Below are 27,122 nucleotides of genomic sequence, written 5' to 3' on the forward strand. Positions count from 1 at the left end.
AATTATAAAAAAAATTAATTAAAATATTGAAAATAATAGCTTGCTATGAAGTTGTTTATTGTAAAACAAACATAAGATAATATAAAAGGTATTAGAAGTAATTTTATAATATTTTTGTTCAGTACTCGAGAAGTTATCCATAAAATATCAAATATGGTACAAGATAAATAGTTGTGTTGTACCATAACTACTTGTTCTGTTCTGTACTGCTTGTGCTATACTTAACTGCGTATCAAACGCACCCTATGTATTTTTACTTATATTCCCCAACTTAAAGGATTGCTCTTCCGACTAATACTTCCCTTTTTTTTATTTAATTGTTGTACATGTCATTGTAATTATGTACTTTCTGCCTTTTTAATCTTTGCAATATTTTTAAATACAATTAAGTCCTTATATTTAGTTGAATTAGATCATTTTAGTTCGTTGTGTAAATGGGCAAGTGTAAATTGTAAAGAGTTAATTGTATCTAAAAATATTGTTGTGGATTAGAATGACCCAATTCGCCTAAATATGAGGATTTAATTGTATCTAAAAATATTAAAATGACTAAAAGAGTAGAAAGTACACAATTATAGGGACATGTACGATAATTAAACTTTTTTTTTACTTGGCTCATTTAGAGCTATTTTTTTATATGTTTTATTTATTAGTTAATTTATGAAATACAATTTTTTTAAAATTTATTTTTATATTTAATATATTTGTACAACTTCCAATAAATCATATGAACTATACATTTCATTAAATTATTTTTAAATAATAATAATTTTAAAAAATTAATATAAATTTTTATAAATTTTAAATTTTTAACTAATTTTAACTTTTTTGTAATCTATCTAAATTAGTTAAAATTAATAAATAAAAAAAACCGGAACAGGTATAAATAATAATAAATTTGAAGTGAAAACAATTTATACATCAAAGATAATGTATTTTTCAATTAAAGGATTAAAATAAACAATGTAACATACCAATGTCAACCAAAAAAAAGACCAATGTAACATGGAATTATAACTCATGTCACGTGAAATCCGGACAAACTTTGCAAGATTTTTTACTATGCACTTGAGTTATTGAGTTTAAGTTATTAGACTTGTACTTTTAAGGTCCATACTGTTTGAATTGTGAAAATACGAATTGGTGTTTATTAGAGATTGTGATGTACTTGTTTTTGCTCTTCTGTTGCGGTGATTTAGTAGTACTTAACACTGATATTAAATTATTCATAACAAATTATTAATACCTGATTATTTCATAAAACAAAAATTCTACAATGATAATAACAACGAATTTTCTTACTATCTTATTTCGTACCTATTTGAAGATGTGAATGAAAAGATGTGAATGAAAATGGATGCTTATTGGAAAAGAAGAGGTTTAGTGATATCGTGGACCCAAGTTGCTGATGTTGAGCTGAGCTGCTGATGTGAAGTAACTAATTGGAGTTAATATATCAATAAATATATACTCTTATTTTGTGTGAATTGGGGTTTAAAACTATCTCTTTGTAAGAATATAAACACCTTAAACAAGAGACTAGTGCTAATATAATCTTTAACACCATCTTTGAATCTAACATTTGTTTTAATCTCTAATTACGGCAATGATTTAAAAACCGGACCGGACCGGCCGGTTCAACCGGTTGAACCGGGAACCGGCCGGTCCGGTTAGTAATATATACTACAAAAGAACCGGACCGGCCGGTTCAACCGGTTCAACCGGTGAACCGGTGAACCGGTTGGACCGGACCGGTTAATTTATTGATTTAATTAATTTATTTAATTTATTTATTTTATAATTAAAAACTTATATCAACTTAATAAACTAATTAACTCCGTCCAAATTTTAAAAAGACAAAAAGTCAAAAAAATAAAAAACAAAATGCATAAAAAATATCAATATATTATAATTTATTATTATTAATTTATTATGATTAACTTATAATTTTACACTAATCAATAATTAAACTCATTAAAGTTAAAGTGTTAAACCAAATATTTGAACGGTTTGGTTTTAATTTTTTAATCATTATTGTTGTTGTTGTATACTTGTAGACTTATATTTTATTTAATTCTTTATTTTTCAATATTTGTTGTATAGTTGTATTTTTGTATATTTGTATTTTGAAAATTTTAATTTTATGTAAAGTTAAAACTTTATGACCTTATAAAGGTAATTTAAATTTGCAATATGTAATTTTGTATCTTTTTTTATTATTTTTTCTTTATTTTTGAAATTATTTTTTACTTATTTTTAATGTTTTTTAAATTTTTAAATATTTATTTATTTGAAAAAATTAAATCCGGTTGAACCGGCCGGTCCAACCGGTTCAACCGGTTGAACCGGAACCGGTTGCTTAACCGGTTCGATAACCGGTCCGGTTATTAAAACATTAAATTACGGTGATATAAGTTTTTCTTTTACAACTCATGAATTAAGAATTCTCAACAAAGTCTGCCCAATATGAATTATATGTTAATTAAATCTCAGAATTTTTTTTCACAAAACAGTCAAGATGGCTAGGTGGTTGGCCATAATACACCTTTCGATTAAAAAAATATATATTATATATATATATATTTATGTTATTAAGTTGGCAAGTGTGAGAGCATTGAAGAAGATATAATGTTTAATGTAAGTGGTGGTACAGACTTACAAACTTTTCATGGAAGATGTAATAAAGATAATGAGATGGGCAATAAGGGAAAATGAGCGAATATGGTCGTGCCTTTCAGTCAGCGTCACTTGAATATTGTGAGTAAATGGGGCTTGATATTCAGGTGGTTGGGCGTTGGATGTGAAGATTTATGGAGTGCATGATGTTACGTTTTGGACTAGTCTTTTGGTTCATGGGAGTTGGGGATATGCATGGTCTTTACTTGATGGCTTGTTTAGTTAGTTGTTGGGAATATCTTCCTTAAAGTGGCTTAATTTTTTCCTTATTCTGAACTTTGTATTTTATAAATATTTATTTACTCTTTCTTTTTTTTTTGTACAATTTTTGTTTTTATTCTATATTATTTTGGTGATACGATAATACAATTATGTGCTTATATTTTTTAAAAACTAATTAATGACAAATTAGACAATAATCAACTGCATCTTGGCTTATTAGTATTTGGGTCTTCTAAGCATGATATGGTCACAAATTTTATTTTCTGCTACCGTTAGATGGAAATGCGTGATATAATTAAAAAAGTCATAACTTGGTTTTAAAACATGAATTGTTCACATTTGTCAAAAAATAAAAAATAAATAAATAAATGTATTAAATGATAAAATTTTTAATATTTACCTTTTCTGTCCCTCAATTGCTAATTTTAACTGTTAGTAACCTCAGCAATTTTTAAAGATAATTGATCCCTCGAGTTTGTGTCTTTTTATGTTTGAAGTCTTTCAATTTGTGATGCAATTATTTTGTGAAGTTTATTTAATGAGTTTTTTTCAAACAAAATTTGAGAATGACAAACTCATTCATCTTATATATGTATCTATATATATAGATTCACATTGATGATTTGATGGTTCAGAGAACCATAGGACCAATATTTAGTTCTACATTTATGGAACTGAATAAATGGTCAGCTGGGTTGGAGAGAATTTATATTGGGCATTGACCTCAATAAATATATGACGGAATATATTATTTATTTTCACAAGCATGCCAAACATATATACATTTAGTGAGGGTTAATTTTTTTCATACGTAACTTAACTATGGTTTTATTTTATTTTAATAACCGAACTTCAATTTGTATCAAATTGATTACTCATTTTCAATTTTATTTGACCAGGCAATTACTCGATTAATTTGGGAACTAAATAGCTAATGTGATAGCACAAAATCTTCAAAATTAGTGACATGAATAGTCCAAGTAGAACGGTTAATGTGTCATAGAGAAGCTGATACAGATATTTTGGCTGCCATATAAACTATTTGGTTCCCAAATCAATTAAGTGATTGCTCAATAAAATAAGATTGAAGTTAAGTGACCATTTTGATATAAATTAAAATTCGGTTATCAAAATAAAATAAGATAATAGTTAAATAATTTACGGAAAAAATTAACCTTAATTAACCTAAACTAGAGTAGTGATGTGTGTGAACAAATGCTAAAGTAAAAACAGAGAATATATAATAAAGAGTAGAGAAATTAGAGGAAGAAGTGACGTTCGGGCGTAGCATCTCTTTAGGGTCTTGGTTAATGTAGGACAAAGGTTGTTTAAACATGCAATTCTATTTGAACCGAAAGATTTTCTAAATTATACTGAACCCCTCTTGCAATAGTGAAAAGTAACTGAATCGAAACAGTGCTGATATAGTCATCACACAATTGCAGTACGCTATGTGAAATCTCAATGTGAGTTAACAAAAAAATTTTAAGTAGGTAATCTTTCTTGCAAAGAGATTACCCCTAATCCGAATACAAATAGAGATATGATTTTTCCTAAAATATATCCCACATGATTGTAAAGTGTACGGAAATACTTGTTAACCCACTTGGGATGTTTGAGGAAGAAGAATTCTCTAAAGTACCATATTTCTAAGCTTACTCACAATTCCCTCTAATCACGGCATGTCTATACTGTGTGGGTATTTCTACTTGTCAATATGCAAATCAAATATAATAACTAGGGCTTTCGCCACAATAGCAATCAAACAATATAAACACGCAATTACATTCAAATAACATGGATTGCAATTAAGAAATAAGTAAATCAACAAGATCCGTAACCCAATGTTGAAAGATTAAACTCTAGAGTTCAACTATGCCCAAACATTTGCAATATTAGCAATTCATTAATGGAGGGCAAGCATTCTAATCACAAGACATGAAGAGAATGAACATAAACATGAAAACCCCCTTCTCAATCGTTCTGGAGGTTGATCGCCGGAAAAAACTCAAGAACCTTCTGTAAACGCTGCCAATGTGAGCTTGACAACTACGATTTTCCTCTCCTTGATGATGGATTCAAATCTCCTTCAAAATTCGCCTCTAAAGCCCTAGAGATTCAACTCATCTCTTCCTTAACCTCACCTCCAAGAAAAAAATTAAAAATTTTTCTAAAAAATCCTCATCATGTCTATTTATACTATGCTGTTTATAGGTTGCTTATGGGTATAAGGCCATGGCCGTGAGGAGATTGAGATGATGGGTCTCGAGCCTAACGAGAACACTTACGGTCGTAAGCCCCATCTGTAAAGTCTTCTATCTTGTGTTACGGTCCAGCTTACGGCTGTAAGTCCCAGATTGTGAGCTTCTCTGTTTGTCTTTGCAACCGCCATCACCAGTGTAAGCTTTGCTCATAAACTCTTCTGGATGGTCTTTACGGTCATCCTTACGGGCGTAAGTCTTGCTCGTAAGGTCCTCTGATTTGGCTTTATACTCCTTACGAGCATAAGCATGTTTGTAATGTTCTCTGGAAGAGGTTTACGGCCGTTAGTCATGCCGTAAGCTACACGTAAACCATCCAGTTTGTCTTGTTCTTATCCAATTAATGCTGAGAGAGTTCCATCTTCTTCGTTTAGGATCCGGAATGCTCCTTTTGGCTCTCTTTCGTATTTAGGTGATACCTGAAGCCTGAGAATGCAAAACACACTATATTCAGCGTCGAGTTCCACAATATACTTATAATACATACCTAATGAATGTACAAAATGATATAAAATAATTGAACAATGTACATTCATCAATTACCGTGATAATACATTATTATTGTGAAGCAAATGACCTCAAGTATATTTAGTAGTTTGCATGAGCGGAGGGAATTGTGGAGGCAAATCACCCAATAAAAATGTTAGAATTAGAGATAGGATATATAAATATATATATTGAAAAAAATATTAAATTGAGCCCATTAATTTAGAAAATATGGGTTATTATACAAATATTATAAGTTTAAAAAGACCTGTATCTTAGTACCCATGTTTTTTTGGTTTTGTGTGTTTTTTTTTGTCTTTTTGACAACTTAAAATTTAAACAAAAACCATTTTTTGTTTTTCACTATCAATATTTTTTAGTTACTTTTTCAATTTTTTACCCAATTAGACGAAGAGAACCCCTATGGTACCTCACGTTTTTATTATTTAAGAATTAAAATTCCAAAAAAGCAAAGTTTTTTTTTTCTTCACCTTTCAGACTACATCAAATAATTTGATTAAGCTTTAAAATTAGTTTCAACTTTCAATCTTTGGATTTTTTTAATCTAAATTCTTTAATAAATTTCTTGGGTTTTTTTTTTGTGTTATTTATATTATTCTACTATTTTATTTATAATTGTCATATATATAAATGTATTATACAAAACAATATTATACTTTTATATTAACCCATTTAATAAATTGTTTGGCTCTGTCACTGGTATTTTGTTTAAAATTGTCATTTGTATATATAACACACAAAATTTTATTATCACACACATAATTTTAAACAACATTGCAGCAAAGGCAACGTACATGAGGGCGCAAACCATTTCTAGCCCAACTCGTTCAGACTTCAGACTCGTCAAATAAAACTCACTTCAATGAGCCGGCTTACCATTTAGCTAAGCTAAAACTTCACTTTAAATTGTATACTTTACCTTGAATATAACTCATTCACTAAACAATTAACTTCAAATGTATCAGTCTTTATGTTTTTCAGATAAATGACTGATGTATTAAAAAGACCAAAGTTACAATGATACAATTAAAGAAGACAAAAAACACAAACAATCGCTAAATGTGGCTAACAAACAGAAAACATGACGGGCAGGTACATAAACTTACTATTAAAAATAATAATGAGGCTTTCTCTAAGCCAACACACAAGCATGCATCATGCACATCCCAAGATAGTGAGGGTGAGCTTTACATGCACATCCCCAAGATAGTGAGGCTTCGCTTTAGAGAGAGTGCCTCCAAGCCCCCAAAGGTCACAGATATCAACCAAGGAGGCCTTCATAAGATTTCAAATTAATGTGCTTAGTAAACAAGTATATGAGGAGCAGGTGACCCATTGTTTCTATTGTTATATGACAAATGATATAGCCATGCAAGTAGTTTATAAGGCGACATCAAAAGAAAAATCTCAAGGAATTATGGGCTAATCCATTGGTAACTATCTGTACATGTTTTTATAAAAAAAAAAACTATTTGTGCATGGAAAAAATTTATTCGTAGGAGATTAGTTAAACTATCATATCTGTGCACCTTCATACCCGTTTGTCATTTATTTTGTTGTATGTCGATTTTGTAAAAAAAAATCTCCTCCAATGTTTTTTTTTTTTGGAACAAATTTCAATAGCGTCAATTAAAAAATAATTAAATTTAAAAAAAATAAATATAAATTTTTATAATTTTATAAATATTTTGTAAGTATATCTCAAATTCTACGCTGAAAATTATATAAAATATAATTTTAAATAATTTTTTACTATGTTAATTTAAATCTCATTTAGATTAATTACATTTAAGTTTAAATCAACTGCCTATGATTCTAAATAAAATAATATGTTAATATTTAATTGATATTTTGGATATTTAATTGATATTTTGGATATAATTTGATAGTGAAATTAATCTTTTAATATAAATGATTATATATATATATATCAAAACGAAGAACCAATCTATTATTTTTTGTGAATACTCCATTCATCAACAGCGAAAATCGACATGATAAATACAGTTGCTACGGCGACATATATTAATGTTGTACTATGTTTAATTTCCTAACAATTAATATTTAGGCAAAACATAATTATGTGACATCCTAGTATCACCTAACACTGCTTAAAAGCTAAGATTGCGTGTCATTTGAGGGGCTAATAGTTGCGCACCCTTTAACTAGACCCGGATGAGATTTGGGTGAATGAAATGCTAGTATTGCGCCAACATGCACGCCCGGAAAGTTAAGGGCCCGGCTTGGTTGTCACAGCCAGCCAACACCTCTCTTTTTTCCTCCCTAAATTATTTCACTAATCATGTGCTCTCAAGTGTAGAGTTCCCTTCATTTTAAGAATCATCGTCAAATCAAACACATGAGTTGTATTTCACCCATTTTGTTTAGATTCCAATTAAGTTCTTCGGGTTTTTTTTTTTACAGAGATAAGTAACATTGTTTAAATAACAAATAGATACAGAGATATACTGATTAAAACAGTTTAATGACTTTGCATCATTGCTATTTAATATTGGAAGAGAAAAAATACCAATCCTTACACAAAGAACCCATAGTAGGTTCAACAAATATAGGACATTGGCCTAGTGCAAGGTGCATATATATGAACAATACTGATTAATAATAGTTACAATATAATAGAAATCAAGATTGGAACACTTGCTTCTTTACGTGATTTGTGGTGAGTTACCATATGACTACTCATGGTTTTTCTTAGTTTTTTGTTGAGTCGAATTTAAATTAGCTTTTGTTTAATTTTTAAAAAATGGTACTTTGAAATTAATTAACAAATATTATTTATGAATGACAATTCATATAGTTTCATGTGATTAGGATAAGCGGACAAAAACAATAATAAAAATAACAAAACTTCAAAATTAAAATAAAAGTTTAGAAAGGTTTAGAAGGAGGAAAAAAAATCAAAAAAGATTAGTGGGATTGCATAAAAGTCTTTCTCAACATCATCTCCTCTCCAGGTAAAGGGTGATAGCTTCTTGTTGTTATATTCTTTGTTTTGATACATTTATTATTTTATATCAAATAAACAATAACAGTTATAAATATTAATGCCAACGACACCAAGAAATCCACTTTTTCAAACCAATAATATTGGTATAAAAACAGAAGTCAAAAGTTTTTTTTTTTTTTTTTTAAGTATAAGACTTATTTATTTATTTATTTAACAATATATGAGTGCAAATGTGCACCCAACCATCAGTATATTAATAGCAAGGCTTCAAGATTTTACTTATTATTATAAATCACATGTATATATATATATATATGATGAAAAACAAGAGAGATATGTTTTTTCACATGGATAGTTACAAACATGCTGTTTTTTTTCAATATTTTTACACTCTGATTGGAAAAATACATAAAAAACCAAATAATCAGACAAAAAGCAATAATTCAAGACCCAAATAATTCAACCGCGGGCCCGGGGAACGGGCACAACCGAAGTAACCGAGTTGGCGGGATCCCCTGTGAACTCCCAAACAGCAAACTGCATACTAAGAAATCTCGGCCGTCCACCTGTATTTTTTGACAAGGAGTGGGTCCGACCATAACGAGGGTTGCATGGAATAATGGGCCCCATATATGGTCCATGGGCCAAGTGGTGGGCACGTCCGAGATGTCCTTCATGCCCGCATTTAGTTTCCATGGGCCCCAATCCACGAAACGAGTCTTGATTTACGGCCGAGATTGACTTCAGAATTTAATCAATTGAGACCACGATTCTCAAAGCTAATCTGGGGCGCTGGCTGGTCGGTTGGTCGGCGTGAGTCGGCCCGGCCCTGAACGGATCTTTTCCTTGTGATGCCGTCTTCTTCTACGACTCTTGTCCTCGAGATGGCGGTTTTGTACTTATCTCGAGGCAGAATTTTGGTCCTTTCCTTCCAAATAAGCCCCTGTAATATTTCAATATTTAAACTTAAGATAATTTTTGTCAGGGTTGCTGCACCGTCAACCACGGTGGAGTTGAAATATATTTATATTTATATATATATATATATAAATTTTAAATTAGGAAAATTACTAGAGACCTCAGGACCATTACAAATTTTGAATATTGAAATATAATTTATGAAGTTTTTATCTTTAGTTACAGAGTTACAATATGTAATTAATTATATATTTTTTTACAAAATATTGATATAGGCATTAATTGAAAATTATTCATTCAACCTATATATTTTTATATAATGATATAAAATTTAAATTGTTATAATTATCATTACGTCAAATAAAAATTCAATTCAAAATTTATTAAATATCTTTAATTTTTTATAATCGGGTTAATGTTATTGGAACATAAGTCTGTTGGTGAAGAACCCTTTCCCTTTTTATCAATAGCATTATTAAGAAGCACTTGTATTTCATTTAAAAAAACACTTGCATTTCCTTAAATTTATTTTGAAACAATTATCATAACAGAAAAAGGATGAAATTAGCATATTAATACTGTAAAGGGGTTACATGGGAAAATCAAGCTGTTATTTATTTATTTATTTATAATTTTCTTTTTAAATTTCTTTGGATATAAGAAGTGTGTGAAAGGACGATAGAGAGAAAAAGAAAGGAGAAAAAGAGGAGAAAAAGGGAGGGTGACAGAAGGGAGAGGGGGGAGGGAGAGAAAGAGAGCAATCATTCGCTTTAAGTATTAGAGCATCCTCTGCCACCCTTGCGAGGAGGCTACTTCGATCTCTTATTCTCCTTGTTTTTCGCCATCTTCGACTTGTTTCTCAGGTATTGATCTCTTCTCATCCTCTCAGACCTTCCATTTCATCGATTTTGCAGTCAATTTCGGGTTGTTTTGCTTCTTTTGCTTGTAGATCGGTTCAGGTGCTTGGTTCTTGGCTTTATCTCAGATCTGATGATTTGTTGATGATCGGGGTTTTGGAATTTCTGCATTTCTTTGATCCGATTGGTTGATCTTGTTTGTTGTGTTGTTTCTTGATTGGATTTGATGAGGGTTTTACGGTTCTGTCTGGATCTGCTTTGAGATCCTTGAGTTTCTTGCTCGTACGTTTGGATGTAATGGGGAGTAATACGTGGTGTTGTTTTCTCGATTTTTCAGTTTGAGTTCTTGATTTCAGTTGGGCGTTGGCAAGATCTTTATTTATTTTTTGTTCTCTTTGTGTTGTGTAGGGTTTATGTCTGTGTCGAAAAAAATTGTGCTTCAGTTGTCCTTTAGAGGATCTTATGGTGTGTTTGGTAGTGTTTGGGTGTGGACGTAGTTTATTATGGGGATTGACTGACGTATTAATTCTTTTTTCTTTTATTTTATTTGAAATCGTGAATTGTTTTTATCAATCAGCAAATTTCTGTTATGAGTGTGGCATTCTAATAAATCAAGTTAAGTTCAAGGAGATCGCTTTATGCTTTTATAATCTTAGTTCTATAGAAATTAGTAGTGTTTATGGAACTTTTTCTAAGACTAAATGTCTACTGGTGATACTTGTCCACAATCTGCAAGCATAGATATGATGTTAGATAGAGGAATTTTCAATGGTTGCCAATGGCTTCTCGTCATCAAAACCCTTTATCTGGCATCTTTGTTTGTTTCTGATGGCTGTGTTTTTGGCCCACCTTGCAATGTGCCGGTGGGAACTTCAAAATGCACATAAATTGGATATATGAATTCTGAGAATTGCAGCTGATGCTCGGAGTTCTGAATGGTTTGCTATATTTATGGAATTGCAGTGATATGACCTATTTTCTGGTGGTCACTTTGGTATACGATAGACGATCTTCCATCTTTTGAAAACATATTATGATGCCCTGGGTAGAGAAGTATATCGTGTTGTCTTACACTGGAATTCCTTGATCCTTAGTTTTGCGAAACTCTGTTTATTACTAGTATTTTCCTGGCAGAGTCTGTATCCTTCCTTTTCATCTTCTGTCCACAGCATCCTAATTCTTGTCTATAATTGTTCCTTTACTTTGATTCATTGGCTCTTTGATTTTTTTTTCTTTTCTTCTTACTATTCCTCATAAATTCAAAACTGTTCCTGTCTAAAGATTCCTCCCTATGGCATGCTTGTGTCACATTAGTTGGACTCATTTCTTTGCTATCATTCTTAATCATGCTAAGTGCAAGCCGATAGATTCTTGCTGCTAGATAAGCAGACAAATGATCTGGAAATATTTGTACCATTGATCTGCCTATATTATGTTCCTAGAACTCTTTTGAACGAATGGACATGATTGTTCTTTGTCTTCTATTTTGTGCATAATGAACTTCAAGTGTTAGTCAATGTATATGACCTAGAAGTAGTATCTTACCTCTGGTGGTTATTTTCTGTTTTCTTCACCTTTGCAATTCTGAATTCTGAAATTTTTGGCAGAGATTGCTGAAGCAACAAGGTTCCTTTGTTGATTTCCTTTCCAAAGTTTGGTACCCAGGATTGCACAATGTCCGGCACTACCAAAAATCTCGATCCCGCCTTCCAGGGAGTTGGGCAGAGAGTGTATCCTCTATATAGATTGTTATCAGAAGTCATTGATATTTCTCTAGTTTTATCTTTAGGTTATATGAATTAGAAAAAATGCTGTCTGTGTACTTAACACTGCACAGAGGGACGGAAATATGGCGGATTGAAAACTTTCAGCCAGTTCCTTTGGCTAAATCTGATTATGGTAAATTTTATTCTGGAGATTCCTACATTGTTTTACAGGTAATGAATTTGTAATATTGCTGTTTTTCATTTATTTTTTGCTTGTGTTTCTGTTAATTATGTTAATGCAATATCCGCAACAGTTTAAATGGTGAAACATATTTAATGATAAGTATCACACATGTTAGAATTATGAGTGACTAACTTGCTTGATTTTATTGGTCTTACTATAGATTCATCTGAATGCTTTTATATTTTCTGGAACCTTTAAGGTTATATTTTTGCTTTGGGTCACTTTTATATTCATTTTGAGTTTACAACACTGTTTACTCACTGTATCTCCCAGAAATAATTATGGTAATCTGCATTGGTTTCATGGGTATATAATGCATGGAGAATAGTAATAGTTCTTTTATTTTAACATTGAGAGTTCTGGGTAGTGGGTACAACATTTATGAAGTTGCCTTTTAGAAGTTTTCATGCTAATGGAGATTGATTATTCCATTCTTGAATGTGTGGGCTCAGGCTTTTTACTTTCTAGAATAAGAAATGACCAACTTCTTCTGAAGGGAAACCTTTTTGTGCATCTTTCTTAATTTCCATTCTGAAGGATCTTCATGGTTAATTTTCTATTAAAGATGTTTGTTTTTGTACATTCACTTGTGTCATCTCTGGAAAGATCAGAAGACATTGTATTATCACTGATGCTTGAGAAGCCCTTAGAAAATATTCATCATATATCATTTCATGTCTTACTGTGGTGCCTTTTTTCCTCGATTTTTCAAGATAAATTTATTACTTGCATCAGACAACTGCTGGAAAAGGTGGTGCTTACCTATATGACATCCACTTTTGGCTTGGAAAGGACACTAGCCAAGTAAGCTTTCTTGTTTTATTGCTATGAGGACTGGAGATTTTCCAGGGTGCTATTTTGCCTATTGTGCTGTATTTTTATGTTAGGATGAAGCTGGAACTGCAGCAATCAAGACAGTTGAATTAGATGCAGTCCTTGGAGGCCGTGCAGTTCAGCATAGGGAACTTCAAGGTCATGAATCTGACAAGTTTCTATCATACTTTAAACCATGCATTATTCCATTGGAGGGTGGTGTTGCTTCTGGATTCAAAGCACCTGAAGAAGAAAAGTTTGAAACAAGGCTGTATGTTTGTAGAGGAAAACGAGTTGTTAGATTGAAGCAGGTATCAGTACTTAATTAGAATTAACCTTTTATGATCTGATGTACAGGGATGTTAAGCATAAATTTATTGTGGATTTATAGGTTCCCTTTGCTCGCTCATCACTGAATCATGATGATGTGTTTATCTTGGATACTGAAAATAAAATATACCAATTTAATGGTGCTAACTCCAATATCCAAGAAAGAGCAAAATCTTTGGAGGTAATACAGTTTTTGAAGGACAAGTACCATGAAGGGATGTGTGAAGTTGCTATTATCGGTAACAACTTTTAAATAACCTTTCTTTATGTAATTGTTTACTCAGATCTGCTTGGAAAATGTCTGTGAGACCAGATGGAATTTACTCCAGCATTTTGCATTAACGATCATGCACACATACTTGTTTGCAGCGATGTGTCACTTATCTGTTAAAATTTGATGATGACTTTTGCTTTTCCAGATGATGGGAAGCTTGTAGCAGAGTCTGACTCTGGTGAATTTTGGGTCCTATTTGGAGGTTTTGCACCAATAGGTAAAAAGGCGGTTGGAGAAGATGATATCACTCTTGAAGTAACTCCTGGCCAACTTTATAGGTAAGTGATGTTTGGAAATGAGATGAATTTTTGGGGTCTGTTAATTCGACATTTAGTTTTCCTTTTTAATTTATTCATCCAATATATACTTATCTTTGCCTTTCACTTTCTAGCAAACTTAATACTTGTCATAATATAAAGTAAGACACATTAGCGCAGTGATTACTTTGCACTGCAGTATTAATGATGGCCAATTAAAGTTGGAAGAAAGCATTATCTCTAAAGCAATGCTTGAAAACAATAAATGTTACTTGCTGGACTGTGGTGCTGAGTTATTTGTTTGGGTTGGACGGGTAACACAAGTGGAGGACAGAAAAGCCGCTAGTAAAGCTGCTGAGGTATATAAACTTCATTCTTACATTTTAAGCTTCTTAACCAGAGTTTTTCCTGATCGTAGTTTTCTTCAGGAGTTTATTATTAGTCAGAATAGGCCAAAGACAACACGCATAACTCAAGTCATCCAAGGTTTTGAGACACGTTCATTCAAGTCCAACTTTGAATCATGGCCTGCCGGTACAGGTTCAGGCACATCTTCTGGAGAGGACGGACGAGGGAAAGTGGCAGGTATTGGTTGGTTCTTTACAATTTCTGTAAATTTTATTTCCTTCATTGGTTCTAATATTTTGTCTTTCCGTGTTGGTAGCTCTGCTAAAGCAACAGGGAGTTGATGTGAAAGGAGCGGCAAAAGGCTCTCCTGTGAATGAAGACATCCCTCCTTTGCTTGAAGGAAATGGGAAAACCGAGGTATAAAACTAGTATGTAGTGTTTATTAAAATTTCTCCATATATCTATATATATCTATATATCAAGCTGCTTGTCTGAAGCTCTACATTTAACAAAGTAATTCTCCTGTCATTAGGTATGGCGCATTAACGGTAGTGCCAAGACTCCACTCCCCAAGGAAGAGGCTGGAAAATTTTACAGTGGGGATTGCTATATTGTTCTTTACACATATCATTCTGGTGAGAAGAAGGAGGAATACTTCTTGTCCTGTTGGCTGGGCAAGGATAGTATTCAGGTACATAATACTTATAAAATATTTGTTATTGGGGTTAGAAGAAAGCTCTTTAATTCTCAAGCACATTTTGAATTCATTCAAGGTCATTTGTTTATGCGTTTAACACAGTTAAACAAGCATCTTGATCACTAAGTTTATAGTCCTTGTCTTGATCTTTTTGGGGGAATACTTTTCTTTAGGATGACCAAATGATGGCTATCCGATTGGCCAACACGATGTGCAATTCATTGAAAGGAAGACCTGTTCTGGTAGAATCCTCCCAACCAGCCTACTACATTGTTGTAGATTTTCTGGCTTGAAATGTCTAATGCATATTTATGCAGGGGCGCATTCTTCAAGGGAAAGAGCCACCACAATTTATTGCAATATTTCAACCCATGATTGTTTTGAAGGTGCTAAACTTTTCCTTGAATATTTTTTTATGTATCATGTTTGATCAAGTAATATTGTTGTGAAATATGAATGAGGAATATATGTCCTTGAAGATGTGATGGGAGATTATGAATTTGTTGGCTTATTAAATGTTAATTTCTCATTCAGGGAGGAATCAGTTCTGGTTACAAAAAGTTCATAGCTGAAAAGAATCTGAATGATGAAACTTACACTTCTGATGGCATTGCTCTGATACAAATATCTGGGACATCAATTCATAACAACAAAGCAGTGCAAGTTGATCCAGTGAGTTTCTTGGATGAACCTTTTAAGTTGTCCTGTCACAGGAATCTCATTATTCAAGAATTTGCAAGCATTTGATATGCTTCATGATAAAGAAATGATTCGATAAATTTTCATTTTTAATCATCACTTCTCTTGGATGCTGAGTAAAATTCTTGGCTTTTGTATCGAGGTGGATTTTGTTTTTTTTCTACTTTCCACTATAGTTGGTGTACATGCTTGAGAAAGTTTATTAATCAATTCTTGCACGCCCCGGAAAATAATGAGCTTTCTAATTTGTATTTATTTATTTATTTTCCATTGTTCTACTTTGAGTTATTTTATCTTTTCCACAGGTGGCAACATCCCTTAGCTCCACTGACTGTTTCCTGTTGCAATCTGGCAATTCACTGTTCACTTGGCATGGGAATTCCAGTACATTTGAACAGCAACAGTGGGCTGCAAAGGTGGCGGAATTCTTGAAGGTATATTCATAGGTTGGATCTCATGTCATGTGATAATCTTAATGGCCACACATCCAATATAAGATGACCATTCATCATCTTTGGCAATTTATTTTTACTTTCAAATCACGGCTTTTAAGATACTGTATTTCTAGATATAACGTATATTTATCTTGGTAGCTTTACTTTTTAATTATTTGAAATGGTATACCAGGAAGACTTAGTTATCGTCCAGGTTGCTATGTTTTATAAATAATTCTTTTTGCAGTTTCTCATCTCATTTGGCTAAAGCTGTGATTTTGCTATGTTATCTCTATAGAAGGGATCAGTGGGAAAAGAGCAGCCCCAGCTAAATGTTGCCAGATATTGCCCTCATGTTTATTTCTGGCACAATAGCTTTCAATAGTTAGATTTTTTAATTAAGGCTTCTGTAAAACATATTTGCTTTCTGGCACAATAGCTGTGTTATTAAATTACATTGCAAATCCTGCAGCCTGGGGCTACCCTGAAGCATGCTAAGGAGGGAACCGAGAGCTCAGCTTTCTGGTTTGCTCTTGGTGGGAAGCAAAGTTTTACCAGCAAAAAGGTTCCACAAGATATGGTCAGAGATCCTCACCTCTATACTTTCTTAATCAATAAAGGTTTGTTCTTTCTAGAGATATTTATGCCCCACATATGCTTTAAATCTGTGTTTCTCAGCTTTGTATTTATTTGGTTTTTCTGCTATAATTTTTTTCCCAAATTTGATTCAAACTGAATGTGATGCCGTTTGTTTTGTTTCTTTTTCTGCCCATGCCATTCTGCAGGAAAATTGGAGGTTTGTTCACTTCCATTCTATTTCATTTTCAGTTTTGATGTTTAATTTTGCAACCAACCCTGTATATTCTGGCAGGTTACAGAAGTTTTCAACTTCTCACAAGATGATTTGTTGACCGAGGATTTATTGATCCTTGATACCCATGCAGAGGTCTTTGTTTGGGTTGGCCAATCTGTTGATTCCAAGGAAAAACAGAAGGCTTTTGAATTTGGCCAGGTGTGATTTATCGATTTTTTTTTCCTACTTGTTACTTACGCTTATTTAATCTAATCTATTCAATTGACTTGATTTTCCAGAAATACATAGATCTTGCAGTAGCCCTTGAAGGGTTATCCCCAGATGTTCCACTCTATAGAGTTTTGGAAGGGAATGAGCCTTGTTTTTTCACTACATACTTCTCATGGGATGGCACAAAGTCAATTGTACGCTCTACACATTTTCTTATCTTATGCTTGCGACTATCTGTAGCATGTTTCATGTTGGAAATAATGAACTATGTCAAGCATATATGTGCTTGTAAGAAATCTAGGGAAAGAGTTATTATGAAAATAGCAAATCAATGATACTAAATTAGCCAAGTGGTTATTGGTTGAAGTTCACATTTGCATTTAAACATTCTGCGCCTATTATTGTACCTTTTTATAATGTTAAGAGTTCTTATATGAAGAAGATTAGTATATCTTATCATTGAACTAACTTTTTATGAAGTTCTAGTACAGCAGGGAGTTGCAAGAAGTCCTGTTATACTTAAGAGTTTTGGGACAGGTTGTAAGCTTCGTTTATGATGCTCCCAAGGAGATTTGATCACCTTTTTTTCTCGAGTTTACAATTCTTGTTTTAAGCCTATTGTGATCTTGTACTTATCCCCATTATCATTTTCTTTGTCCTTTGCTGTTATATAGTAATGTGATCCTACATATTTCAAGTTATTTTTGATGGATTTCATAATATTGATAAATAGGTTCAAGGAAATTCTTTCCAAAAGAAGCTGGCATTTCTATTTGGCACTGCTGTACATGCTGCAGAGGTAAAAATTTGTTAAGCTTTTGATTATATTGTTTTATATGAACACTTTTTGGCTGATCTTCTATCATTTGATTGATTTGGAAACACAATGAAAATACTATTAAAGAAATTAACTAGGTCTGAAGTATTAAATTAGAGCCTTCTGTAACTTTACCAAATTATGTTGAATTTTGTATAGACTCAAATGCGTATATTGAAATGCTAATCATTCAGTGGCTATGTGAGTGCTTGGAAGACAAAAGAAAAAAAAAAGAAGAAAAGAAAGAAAGAGATCATACTTTAAGAAAGCAATGCTTTGCATGTTTTTGTGGTTTAGGCAAAATATGGCTCATGGTTTTCATTGGAAGATGAGCCATATCTTTTTAGATTAAACTTTTGCTTCAAATTTGTAGGATGATCAATACACTATCTCCCAAATAGCATGAGATAAACATGCCCGGCAAGCATGATCTGCTTCAAAATCCTATGTCAAGCTGTGTTCTGGAAATGAAGCAGCGCACAGCCAAGCCTGAATACACTCCATTTTTCCTAAACTAGAATCTTGACACTCCTGTAGAGTTACTAAAATTAAAAACAACTCTCTTATCTAGTCTTCTATGTTGTGGATGCGACATGTTTTATTCATTGATTTTAATTTTATTATGATCTGTGTATTGACCTGCAATAAGTAATAATTTTCCTATTTAGCATTTTCTGTTATGAATGCAGCCATGTTGATAACCACAAGTTTCTTTTTTCAGTTCTAATTATTTTATGACATGCAATATTCATCTGAAAGAATTTGGTAGTACTCTGATGTGAAGACTAGATTATCATTGAGCAGAGTCACCTGTACAATAACTTAATCTGATTTTGTTCAGTCTAGGGACAAGTCTAACAATTCAAATAATGGAGGACCTACCCAAAGGGCATCTGCATTAGCTGCCTTATCCTCAGCATTTAATCCTTCCGGCTCAGCCCAATCCAGTGAAAAATCTAATTATTCAAATCAAGGGGGGCCGACTCAAAGGGCATCAGCATTAGCAGCGTTGTCTTCTGCATTCAATCCTTCTTCGGGTACCAAAGCAGCAGCCCCAAAGCCATCTTGGTCAGGCCAAGGGTCCCAGAGAGCTGCTGCTGTTGCAGCACTGTCTGGTGTACTAACTGCTGAGCAAAAGATGGGAACTTCTGATGGTTCAGGTGCCCGGATCAGCCGCACCAGTTCTGTTGATACAAATATGGACGGTAGGCAGACTGTTGCACTAATTTGTTGTGTCACGTCCTTTTAGTTAACTTGTTTTTCCACATAATTTGTCAGTTAAAGCTCTTTGTCCTTTGAAGTGATAATGTTCTTGTTATGAGCTATATATTAGTCAGGATTCTTGACAGAAATGTTGAATGGCTTCTATTTTCATGATTTTGCCCATCTGATGACCATAATCTTCTGGGCCCTTTTGCCAATTTTGTTGCCTTGACAACTATTCTCAAATTTGTTTCTAAACTACCCACTGGCTGCTTTTTGGTTACCTTGGCCTCAGTGAGCTTTTATTTCTATGTGCTAATTATTTCTGTAGTACTAGTGATAATAATGATAAAATTTAACACTAGTTGCTAATTTCTTTCCATAGCTGCAGAATGCAAGTCACTTATTTTCAGAAGCAGTCCTCTGTTGTTAATACTTTGTTCTGAATCTCTGTTTTGTGAAATACAGAAACTGTGAAGACTGATGATGCCAACTCGGAGGAAGCAGATCCTTTAGAAATTTCTTCAGCTGTGGATGGAGGAGAATCCATATCTGAGAGTAATGGTGCAGATTCTGATGCAAAACAGGACAGTTTGGTAGAGGAGAATGGAGATGGAAAGACCTTTAGCTATGAGAGGCTAAAATCCAAATCCAGCAAACCTGTCACTGGAATTGATTACAAACGCCGGGAGGTCTGTAATCTGATGGTTTTCTTGATTTTGTGTAATCACAGAGTAAAATAATAAATTATGAACCTTGTTTCTGCTTATGTAGGCCTATCTTTCAGATGAGGAGTTCCAGACAGTGCTTCGAATGACCAAGGAAGCATTTTATCAGCAGCCAAAGTGGAAGCAGGACATGCAGAAAAGAAAGGCTGATCTTTTCTGAGATTGTGTTTGATACAAGACTTTCTTTCCGCCATTCCTTTTTCGGTGGACTTGTTGCTATGCATAATTCTCTTTGATGGGGTTGAAATATGAAGTATGCTATTAAAATCATCAGCTTGTTTTATTGTGATTTTCTCTCAGGTTGTTGGGGTGACATTGCCTGGTTGTCTGTGATTCTTTCATTTTTAGGGGGATTTTGTGTTTTATTGGATGCTCGTCTGTCTTGTGTGATGAGTTGGGTTCATTGGAAGGTCCATATGTTTGTATTTTGGTTTGATTCATATGGACAATTTAGCTCTAGCGGAGAATGAAAGGCTTGTTATTTATAGATTTACGTTTATGTATATGCATGTGTAATGTGTGAACCTCCATTTGTATTTTAAATGTATGATGGACTGCTGGTGATTATTATAATGTTTTTTTTTTCTTTCTCTTGGTATCTTATTTATAAGAACAACCACCTCGGAGTTATAGTTTATAAATTTATGAATATATTTATGATCAAATTCATTTGTTTGTTACTAGAGAGCTAAAGATCAACGAGAGTTCGTGCCATAGAAGCAATGGTTTAGTCTTTCCTACATTGTCGATGCTCATTTGGTGGGTTCCTGAATGTCAGCTCTTACTTTTCAGCTAAAAGCCGTTTGTATGAGTTTTCAACGATATATAAGCTTTTGAATTCAAGCAACAGTTTCATTAGCTTTGGAGTTTTCCTCCATTGTTTACATGAATGAATACCTCCAGCATTCAGTGCCTGAATATATTAATAAGCATGCACTTAGACCAACAACGATGAGTATATTCAAACAACACAAGACCTGAAAGACCAGATTAAAGCAACGACTATGAAACCAGACAACAAACCCTAACCCTAATCCAAAGAGTGAGATATCTCCCTAAATCTCATTGCATCCTTTTCAAACAGAGAAACAAAAACATCCACGTCACCGTCCGGAGACAAAGAAGGGATGAGGATTGAAAGCCCTTCATAATGCTCCCATGTCATCGAAATACCACAAAGCTTCCCACCTCCGCCAAAATCAACCACATCAAGCCCAAGCCCTAACCAGCTATTAACCTCCAAATTTGGTGACAACACATTGCCTCGCTTCTCATGGCAAGCCACTAGATCGCTATCTCTGTAAACCTCAGCAAGGTCAATAAACGACCGGAAATAATCATTCCCGGTGGCTCGCACCGCTTCGCGAACAATCTCCGCCGCCATCACCACCCCTCCTTCGATCAATGCTCTTGCTTTTGTTTTTGGATATGCATGCAGAACCAAGTTACCAAAAAACTCTGACGGCACCGGAGGCTGTAACCGACGTCTACCATTCACTCCCACAATCAGCATGGTACCCTCCTCATCATCCAACTGACGTGCTATCGTCACCTTCCTCCATATATACCCTGTCAGTGTCTCAAACGTAGTTTGCTTCTCAGTGTTCAATTTATTGGTGTGAGCTTTGAGCCTCATAATGAACTCTGGAGTGTAGTGCAACAACATGTTGGTGATCTCACTAGGATCAGCATAAACTGGAGTGGCCTTAAACTCATTTGGTTGAGGAGATAAAGGGATGAATTCAGTCCCCAAGTGATCAAACTGCACCAAAGGAGGATCCCGAGGCTTGAGCCACTTCTGATCATATACTGGAAGTGGATCAACGGGGATACCACGTACCATCTTCCCCCATGCTACAATGAAAGAGCCCATTGACTGGCCGTCAGCGACACGGTGGTGGCTGGTGATGCCGATGACCAACCCGCCGCACTGGAACCTGTTGAGCTGAACTTGGAGCAAGTGCTTTGCGTCATTGACCTCAGGATGGAGGAGTCTGAAATCCGGTGAGGGAGTGAGAGGCAGGTGATCTTCTAGTTTGGATGAGACAGTGGCTTCAACGACGAGCACACCTCCATCAGAGCCCCCAACAGTGAGACAAGGGCGGCCATGGGAGTTGGTGGAGAAGTTGGCGGTGAGAGTTGGGAAGTTGACGAGAATATTGGAGAGGCCAGAGATGATGTCAGTGTTGGTGGAGGTGGGAGGAGTGAAGGCGAAGAGGATGGCGACGTGGAGGTTGAGGGCGAAGCGGTCGAAGATGGTGAGGGGGACGTCGGAAGCGTGAGAGATGGGGCTTGTGAGGATGGTGGAGCTTGTTACTTTCACTTCCATGGTGGGATTAGCAAGCAATGCTCTGTTCTGCGAAAATGGGGAATGGAAGGAGAAAGAGAGAGAGTGATGCAAGGTTTTGGATAATTTCTGAGAACTTTCAGAGAAAGAGGGTGAGAAGGAGAAAAGGAGAAGAGAGGAAGAGGAGATAGGAGAGAACAGGGGAAGAGAATATGATTTCAGGCCAAAGATGTCTTTTTCTTGGTTGTTATTGTTTCTACTTTCTTTTTAGGGTCTGTTCTCTTAGTTGCTATCTCTCAATAAATAGCTACATTTGTAGGCCCCACCCCACAAAAAAAAAATTCTTTTTCCCATCCATTTCTCATTCATATATTCTTTCCTTACAATCATTGTAACAGCTTTTCGGTTCAGACATTTTGTCAAACATCTTATATAAAAGGACAATCAATAGTAGGTGCTGTAACAACCTTTCTAATTAATTGATTTCCTTTAATTTCAACCATACATCACCATACTACAAAATTAAAAATGCTATTACATAACATAATCTCTGAATTTGGTGCAACCTTACTAACTAATTGATTCCCTCTAATTACAGCCATACATCATCATACTACAGAATTAAGAATGCTATTACATAACATAATCTCTGAATTTGGTGTGTGAACGTCTCCGAATATTCTGCGCATCCTCCTGACGGTTTCGCAGCCCTCACCTGGAGACGCATTTGCAACACACACACACACACAGAGAGAGAGAGAGAGAGAGAGAGAGAGAGAGAGATGAACTAGCAACACAAAGGTACATGGTCATGATAGAGATGAAGATGTGTTGGAGTGTTAACACTTGTCAGCATGGTCTTACTTTGGAACGACTCTCTGAACGTTTATTTACTACTTTATTAAAAGAAAAAAAAAACACCATTTTATATTGGTGTTATTACTTATTAGTGTTATTTTAGTTTCACTGTTTTGTTTTGTTGAACAGTTTTTTTTTTTTTAAAAAAATAAATTTAATAATTTTTTTAATAATTTATTATTGTTGAGTATACTCTTACATTGGATTAAGATAAATTGGTGGAAAGCCAAGAATGGTGTATTTCAGACAACTGGGAAGATGCTTGACTTGTGACTTAACAATGTGCTAGAGGATGAGGGTTCTATTATATCCAGTTTTTTCAAATTGGGTTCCTATATAAATCAAGTCCAAATTGCAACTGACATTAGTTTTCTCATTTCCTTACGTGATTTTTCCTAGAATAAAATATTAATAAACAAATTAAATTAACACATAGAAAGAATTAAACTCAACAACTCGCAACCTGAGTGATTCAAACTGGGGAATTCTTTTAAAGATTGATTTCGAGGTTGCAATTGGAGTGCTATCCCTTTTGTGATGAGATGTTCGACGTTCTTCGTTGCAGCCTTCGACTACTGGAGCAACCACCTTCAGAGTGAACGACCAACATCTCATCACAAGGATAATACTCCAATTGCAACCTTGAAATCAATCTTCAGCACTAGGGTTGCGGGTTATCAAGTTTAAATCCGTTAAGAAGCATTATTTTATTTTTTTCTCTTTGTCAATTTAATTTGTTTATTAATATTTTATTCTGGGAAAAACAATGTCGGATAAAGGAAATGGTGAAACTGACGTCGGTTGCAATTTGGACTTGATTTACTAATTTTAGAAAATAGAGGGACTCAATTTGAGGAATCTGGAGTGCAGGAATAAAAAAAAAGAGAAAAAAAATACAGAGACTAATCGGTGATTAAACCTAAAAGCTCTTGTTTAACTAGATTTTAGTTTGCAAAAAGAATCAACAAAACATGTGGTGAAATCAACTATTTGAGTTGGTTTTTTTTTAAAATATAAATTTAATCCCCTGGAAGAAGTGGCTCATTGATCACCTTTAGCTGGTTTTTTTAACTAAATTTTAATTAAAATAATAATTATTTATAGATTTTGAAGTTTTTTGTAATTACAATTACATGTAGTTTTATATCCGGCCAAACAAACACACCCTAAGTCTCTATATAAGGTGGTTGTTTTATTGAGGAGTTAAGTTCAAACTCCAATTCACCTATGCATGATGAGAGTACAAATATTGTGCAACTCATATCAGCTCTTCGTATGTGTTTAGTTTTGACAATCGCCTTCATTCACATTTATGAAAAAACAACAATGATAACACATATCTTTATTTTATTTTTTTTAACAACTTATTTTTCTTAAGGTACACAATTTCTTCACAAGAAAATATACTATTCTTCCCTCCTACTTTGTTTGTTAAATAATAATTAGTTATATTTGTAATGGATGTTAAATTTTTTTATTGTCGTTTTAAATAAAAGTTTTCATCGATTTTATGAATATCAATATCTCATTTTATTGATATTGGTAACCTATATATATACAGTGGTATTTATTATTTTTTATTTCAAATAAAAATTTTCATCTAATATAAACAAAGAAAACGTTTGCAGCTTTTATATAAATCCAGGAGCACTTCAACCGAAAGCTCTTCTAATAAAATTCCAGAAAAGGTTATTCAAATTAAGGGCCTAAATCTTAAGGGGTTTTTAATGTAAAAGTAAGGTTTTGGTTTTCTCTTTCAAGGTCTAAACATTAGAGACGCCATATATTCTTTAAAAATAAAATTACTATTGATTTATTTTTGTAAAAGCATCTCTATTTTATTTTAGTTCTAAAAATTCACGTTAGTTTTAGTGTCCTCCAAACTCAACCTCAATTTTTTACTGATTACAAGTCATCTCTATTTATTTATTAAAAATTTCTATTCATGCATTATAAAATTTTTAAAAAATAAATATATTTGAATAATAATTTTCACAAAATAAATGCACACTACTACATAACTGCACTTATGCAGCGGTTATAAAACTGCTACAAAAGGATATCTATTGCAACAGTTTTGTAGCGCTTTCATGCCGCTGCACGTAATTTTCTAAGCAAGTATTACATTTGGCTCAATCCGTTGCAACAACCGCTGCATATTAGGATATATATGCAGTCGTTCTACAATCGCTGCAAATGTTAAACAAAGTAGCGGTTCATAATCGTTGCATCTGCATTGTAGTGCAACGGGTTTTAAAAACCGTTGCTTATGGGTTATTGATGCAGCGGTATACTCGAACTGTTGATTCGCGCACGAATACCCAGTACAAGTCTTCAAAATCTGTTGATCAAAGATAGCCAGCAATTGGAAAAAAGGGAGTAAATTTTATTACTCAAGAGAATAACTATTACAAAACTCATCATACTCTCGCCCATAGGCTTACATTAAATAGAAAAATCAAAGATATGAAAATAATCCTAAAACGGAGATAATTCGAAAATATACCAAAAATGGTAAATTTTCAAATACCGGCAAGAAATAAAAGAGTTAACAAAATAAACGCTAACGCCATAAACGGCTTACAAATCAGAGATTTCTAGCCAAAGGAATAACGAAATCAATTATTACTAAAAATAGCAAAATCAGGGTTTTCGAGGCCTAAACGATGGAATTTGGCCAAAATCATGCATGACTCACGAGTTTGCTCAGCAAACTATGACTTGTGTCCGTTGGCCCGTTTCCCATCAGACTAGGACCAAGAAACCCAAAAACTCTACCGCCCGGCGAATTACGAAAATACCCTTATTACTTCGAGTCCCACTTCCGCATGAATGCGCATGCCATCTCCTCAATACGGCCCGCATCAGTTATGATATGCAGCGGTTTTATTATAACCGTTGCATATGTGTCTGCACTTATGCAGCGGTTTTATTATAACCGTTGCATATGTGTCTGCACTTATACAGCGGTTACCTTGCAACAGTTATCAAACTGCTACGATAGGATATCTATTGCAGCGGTTTTGTAGCGCTTTCATACGGTTGCACGAAATTTTCTAAGTATTACATTTGACTCAATCCTTTGCAACAACCGCTGCATTGTAGTGCAACGTGTTTTAAAATCCGTTGCTTATGGGTTATGATATGCAGCGGTTTTATTATAACCATTGCATATGTGTTGCGATAGGCAGCGGTTATGAACCGCTGCTTTTTGGGAGAAGCATACTGGGACAATATTACTAGTGATTCCAAAGAACTTTCCACCACATTTCTTAATCACATGGCAAGAATTTTTCCTAAAAAATAGAGATTGCTTAAGCAAAATAAAGACCTAAAGTCAAATTTGAAAAAGGCCGCTCTAACTTATTCAATAATTTTATTTTTATTTATATTTGTTTTAGCAAATGCTTGTGGTTCATTATCAGTTGTTTAAAAAGTATCAATATAAATAGATTTAAATTTTTTTACTTATAATTAAAAAAATGAATGATAGATTAATCTTTAACAAAGTGCACTATTTTTGAAATAGGTTATTGGATACGATAAAAATAAGATTTTTTAAAAAATTAGTAGAAAGAAGATATGTAATTATCTAATACTTTAATTTATTATTTTAAATTTTAAAAATTTAATTAATTATTGGGAGGCCTCCAATAAAGCGAAGGCTTACCGGGCCTCTTGTGACTAAATAAATCATTAAATTTTTTTAATATCTATACTTTGGAATAACAAAAATTAACATAATTTAAATCCAAATTATGTTAAAAAAAAAAGCCCCAATAAATTCCTAATAAAAAACATCTCCACAATTTGAATTATTTTAACAATATTTTCTGAAAAATCTCATAACTCATTGGGTAATAATAATAATAATAATATAATACTAATAGTTATTACTTAGTTGTTGTTTCCTCAGTTTTACACTAATATTTATATAATATATATATATATATTTATAATTATAAACTTACTAAAAATAACAAGATAAAAACAA

General features: G+C 33.5%; 2 protein-coding genes across 2 annotated transcripts; one reads left to right on the forward strand and one right to left on the reverse strand.

Annotated features, from left to right (window-relative positions):
* Nucleotides 1-10,264: 10,264 nt before the first annotated feature.
* LOC120283259 (villin-2-like) lies at nucleotides 10,265-20,573 on the forward strand. The gene is made up of 23 exons (XM_039289896.1): nucleotides 10,265-10,415; nucleotides 12,017-12,139; nucleotides 12,247-12,346; nucleotides 13,095-13,163; nucleotides 13,247-13,483; nucleotides 13,564-13,741; nucleotides 13,922-14,054; nucleotides 14,233-14,392; nucleotides 14,462-14,618; nucleotides 14,698-14,798; nucleotides 14,914-15,072; nucleotides 15,252-15,320; nucleotides 15,396-15,464; nucleotides 15,613-15,750; nucleotides 16,083-16,211; nucleotides 16,684-16,831; nucleotides 16,997-17,007; nucleotides 17,083-17,223; nucleotides 17,304-17,429; nucleotides 17,969-18,034; nucleotides 18,894-19,257; nucleotides 19,724-19,947; nucleotides 20,030-20,573. Exons 2-23 carry the CDS (start codon nucleotides 12,084-12,086, stop codon nucleotides 20,141-20,143), a joined length of 2,949 nt encoding a protein of 982 aa, XP_039145830.1. The 5' UTR covers nucleotides 10,265-10,415; nucleotides 12,017-12,083; the 3' UTR covers nucleotides 20,144-20,573.
* Nucleotides 20,574-20,878: 305 nt separating this feature from the next.
* Nucleotides 20,879-22,510, reverse strand: LOC120250239 (agmatine coumaroyltransferase-1-like). Its single transcript, XM_039259033.1, has one exon. The coding sequence runs from the start codon at nucleotides 22,310-22,312 to the stop codon at nucleotides 21,014-21,016; it is 1,299 nt and encodes a 432-aa protein (XP_039114967.1). The 5' UTR covers nucleotides 22,313-22,510; the 3' UTR covers nucleotides 20,879-21,013.
* Between the last annotated feature and the right edge of the window lie 4,612 nt (nucleotides 22,511-27,122).

This window comes from Dioscorea cayenensis, chromosome 19 (genome assembly GCF_009730915.1).
Source record: "Dioscorea cayenensis subsp. rotundata cultivar TDr96_F1 chromosome 19, TDr96_F1_v2_PseudoChromosome.rev07_lg8_w22 25.fasta, whole genome shotgun sequence".
In the NCBI taxonomy this organism is placed as follows: domain Eukaryota; kingdom Viridiplantae; phylum Streptophyta; class Magnoliopsida; order Dioscoreales; family Dioscoreaceae; genus Dioscorea; species Dioscorea cayenensis.

What these genes read in the sequence shown, in the direction of transcription:
- LOC120283259 (XM_039289896.1), top strand. Translation starts at nt 12,084, where the DNA reads ATGTCCGGCACTACCAAAAATCTCGATCCCGCCTTCCAGGGAGTTGGG. An exon ending in AAGGAAATGGGAAAACCGAG is followed by an intron (nt 14,799 to 14,913) that starts GTATAAAACTAG and finishes TCCTGTCATTAG; the next exon opens with GTATGGCGCATTAACGGTAG. An exon ending in TTGATTACAAACGCCGGGAG is followed by an intron (nt 19,948 to 20,029) that starts GTCTGTAATCTG and finishes CTGCTTATGTAG; the next exon opens with GCCTATCTTTCAGATGAGGA.
- LOC120250239 (XM_039259033.1), bottom strand. Translation starts at nt 22,312, where the DNA reads ATGGAAGTGAAAGTAACAAGCTCCACCATCCTCACAAGCCCCATCTCT.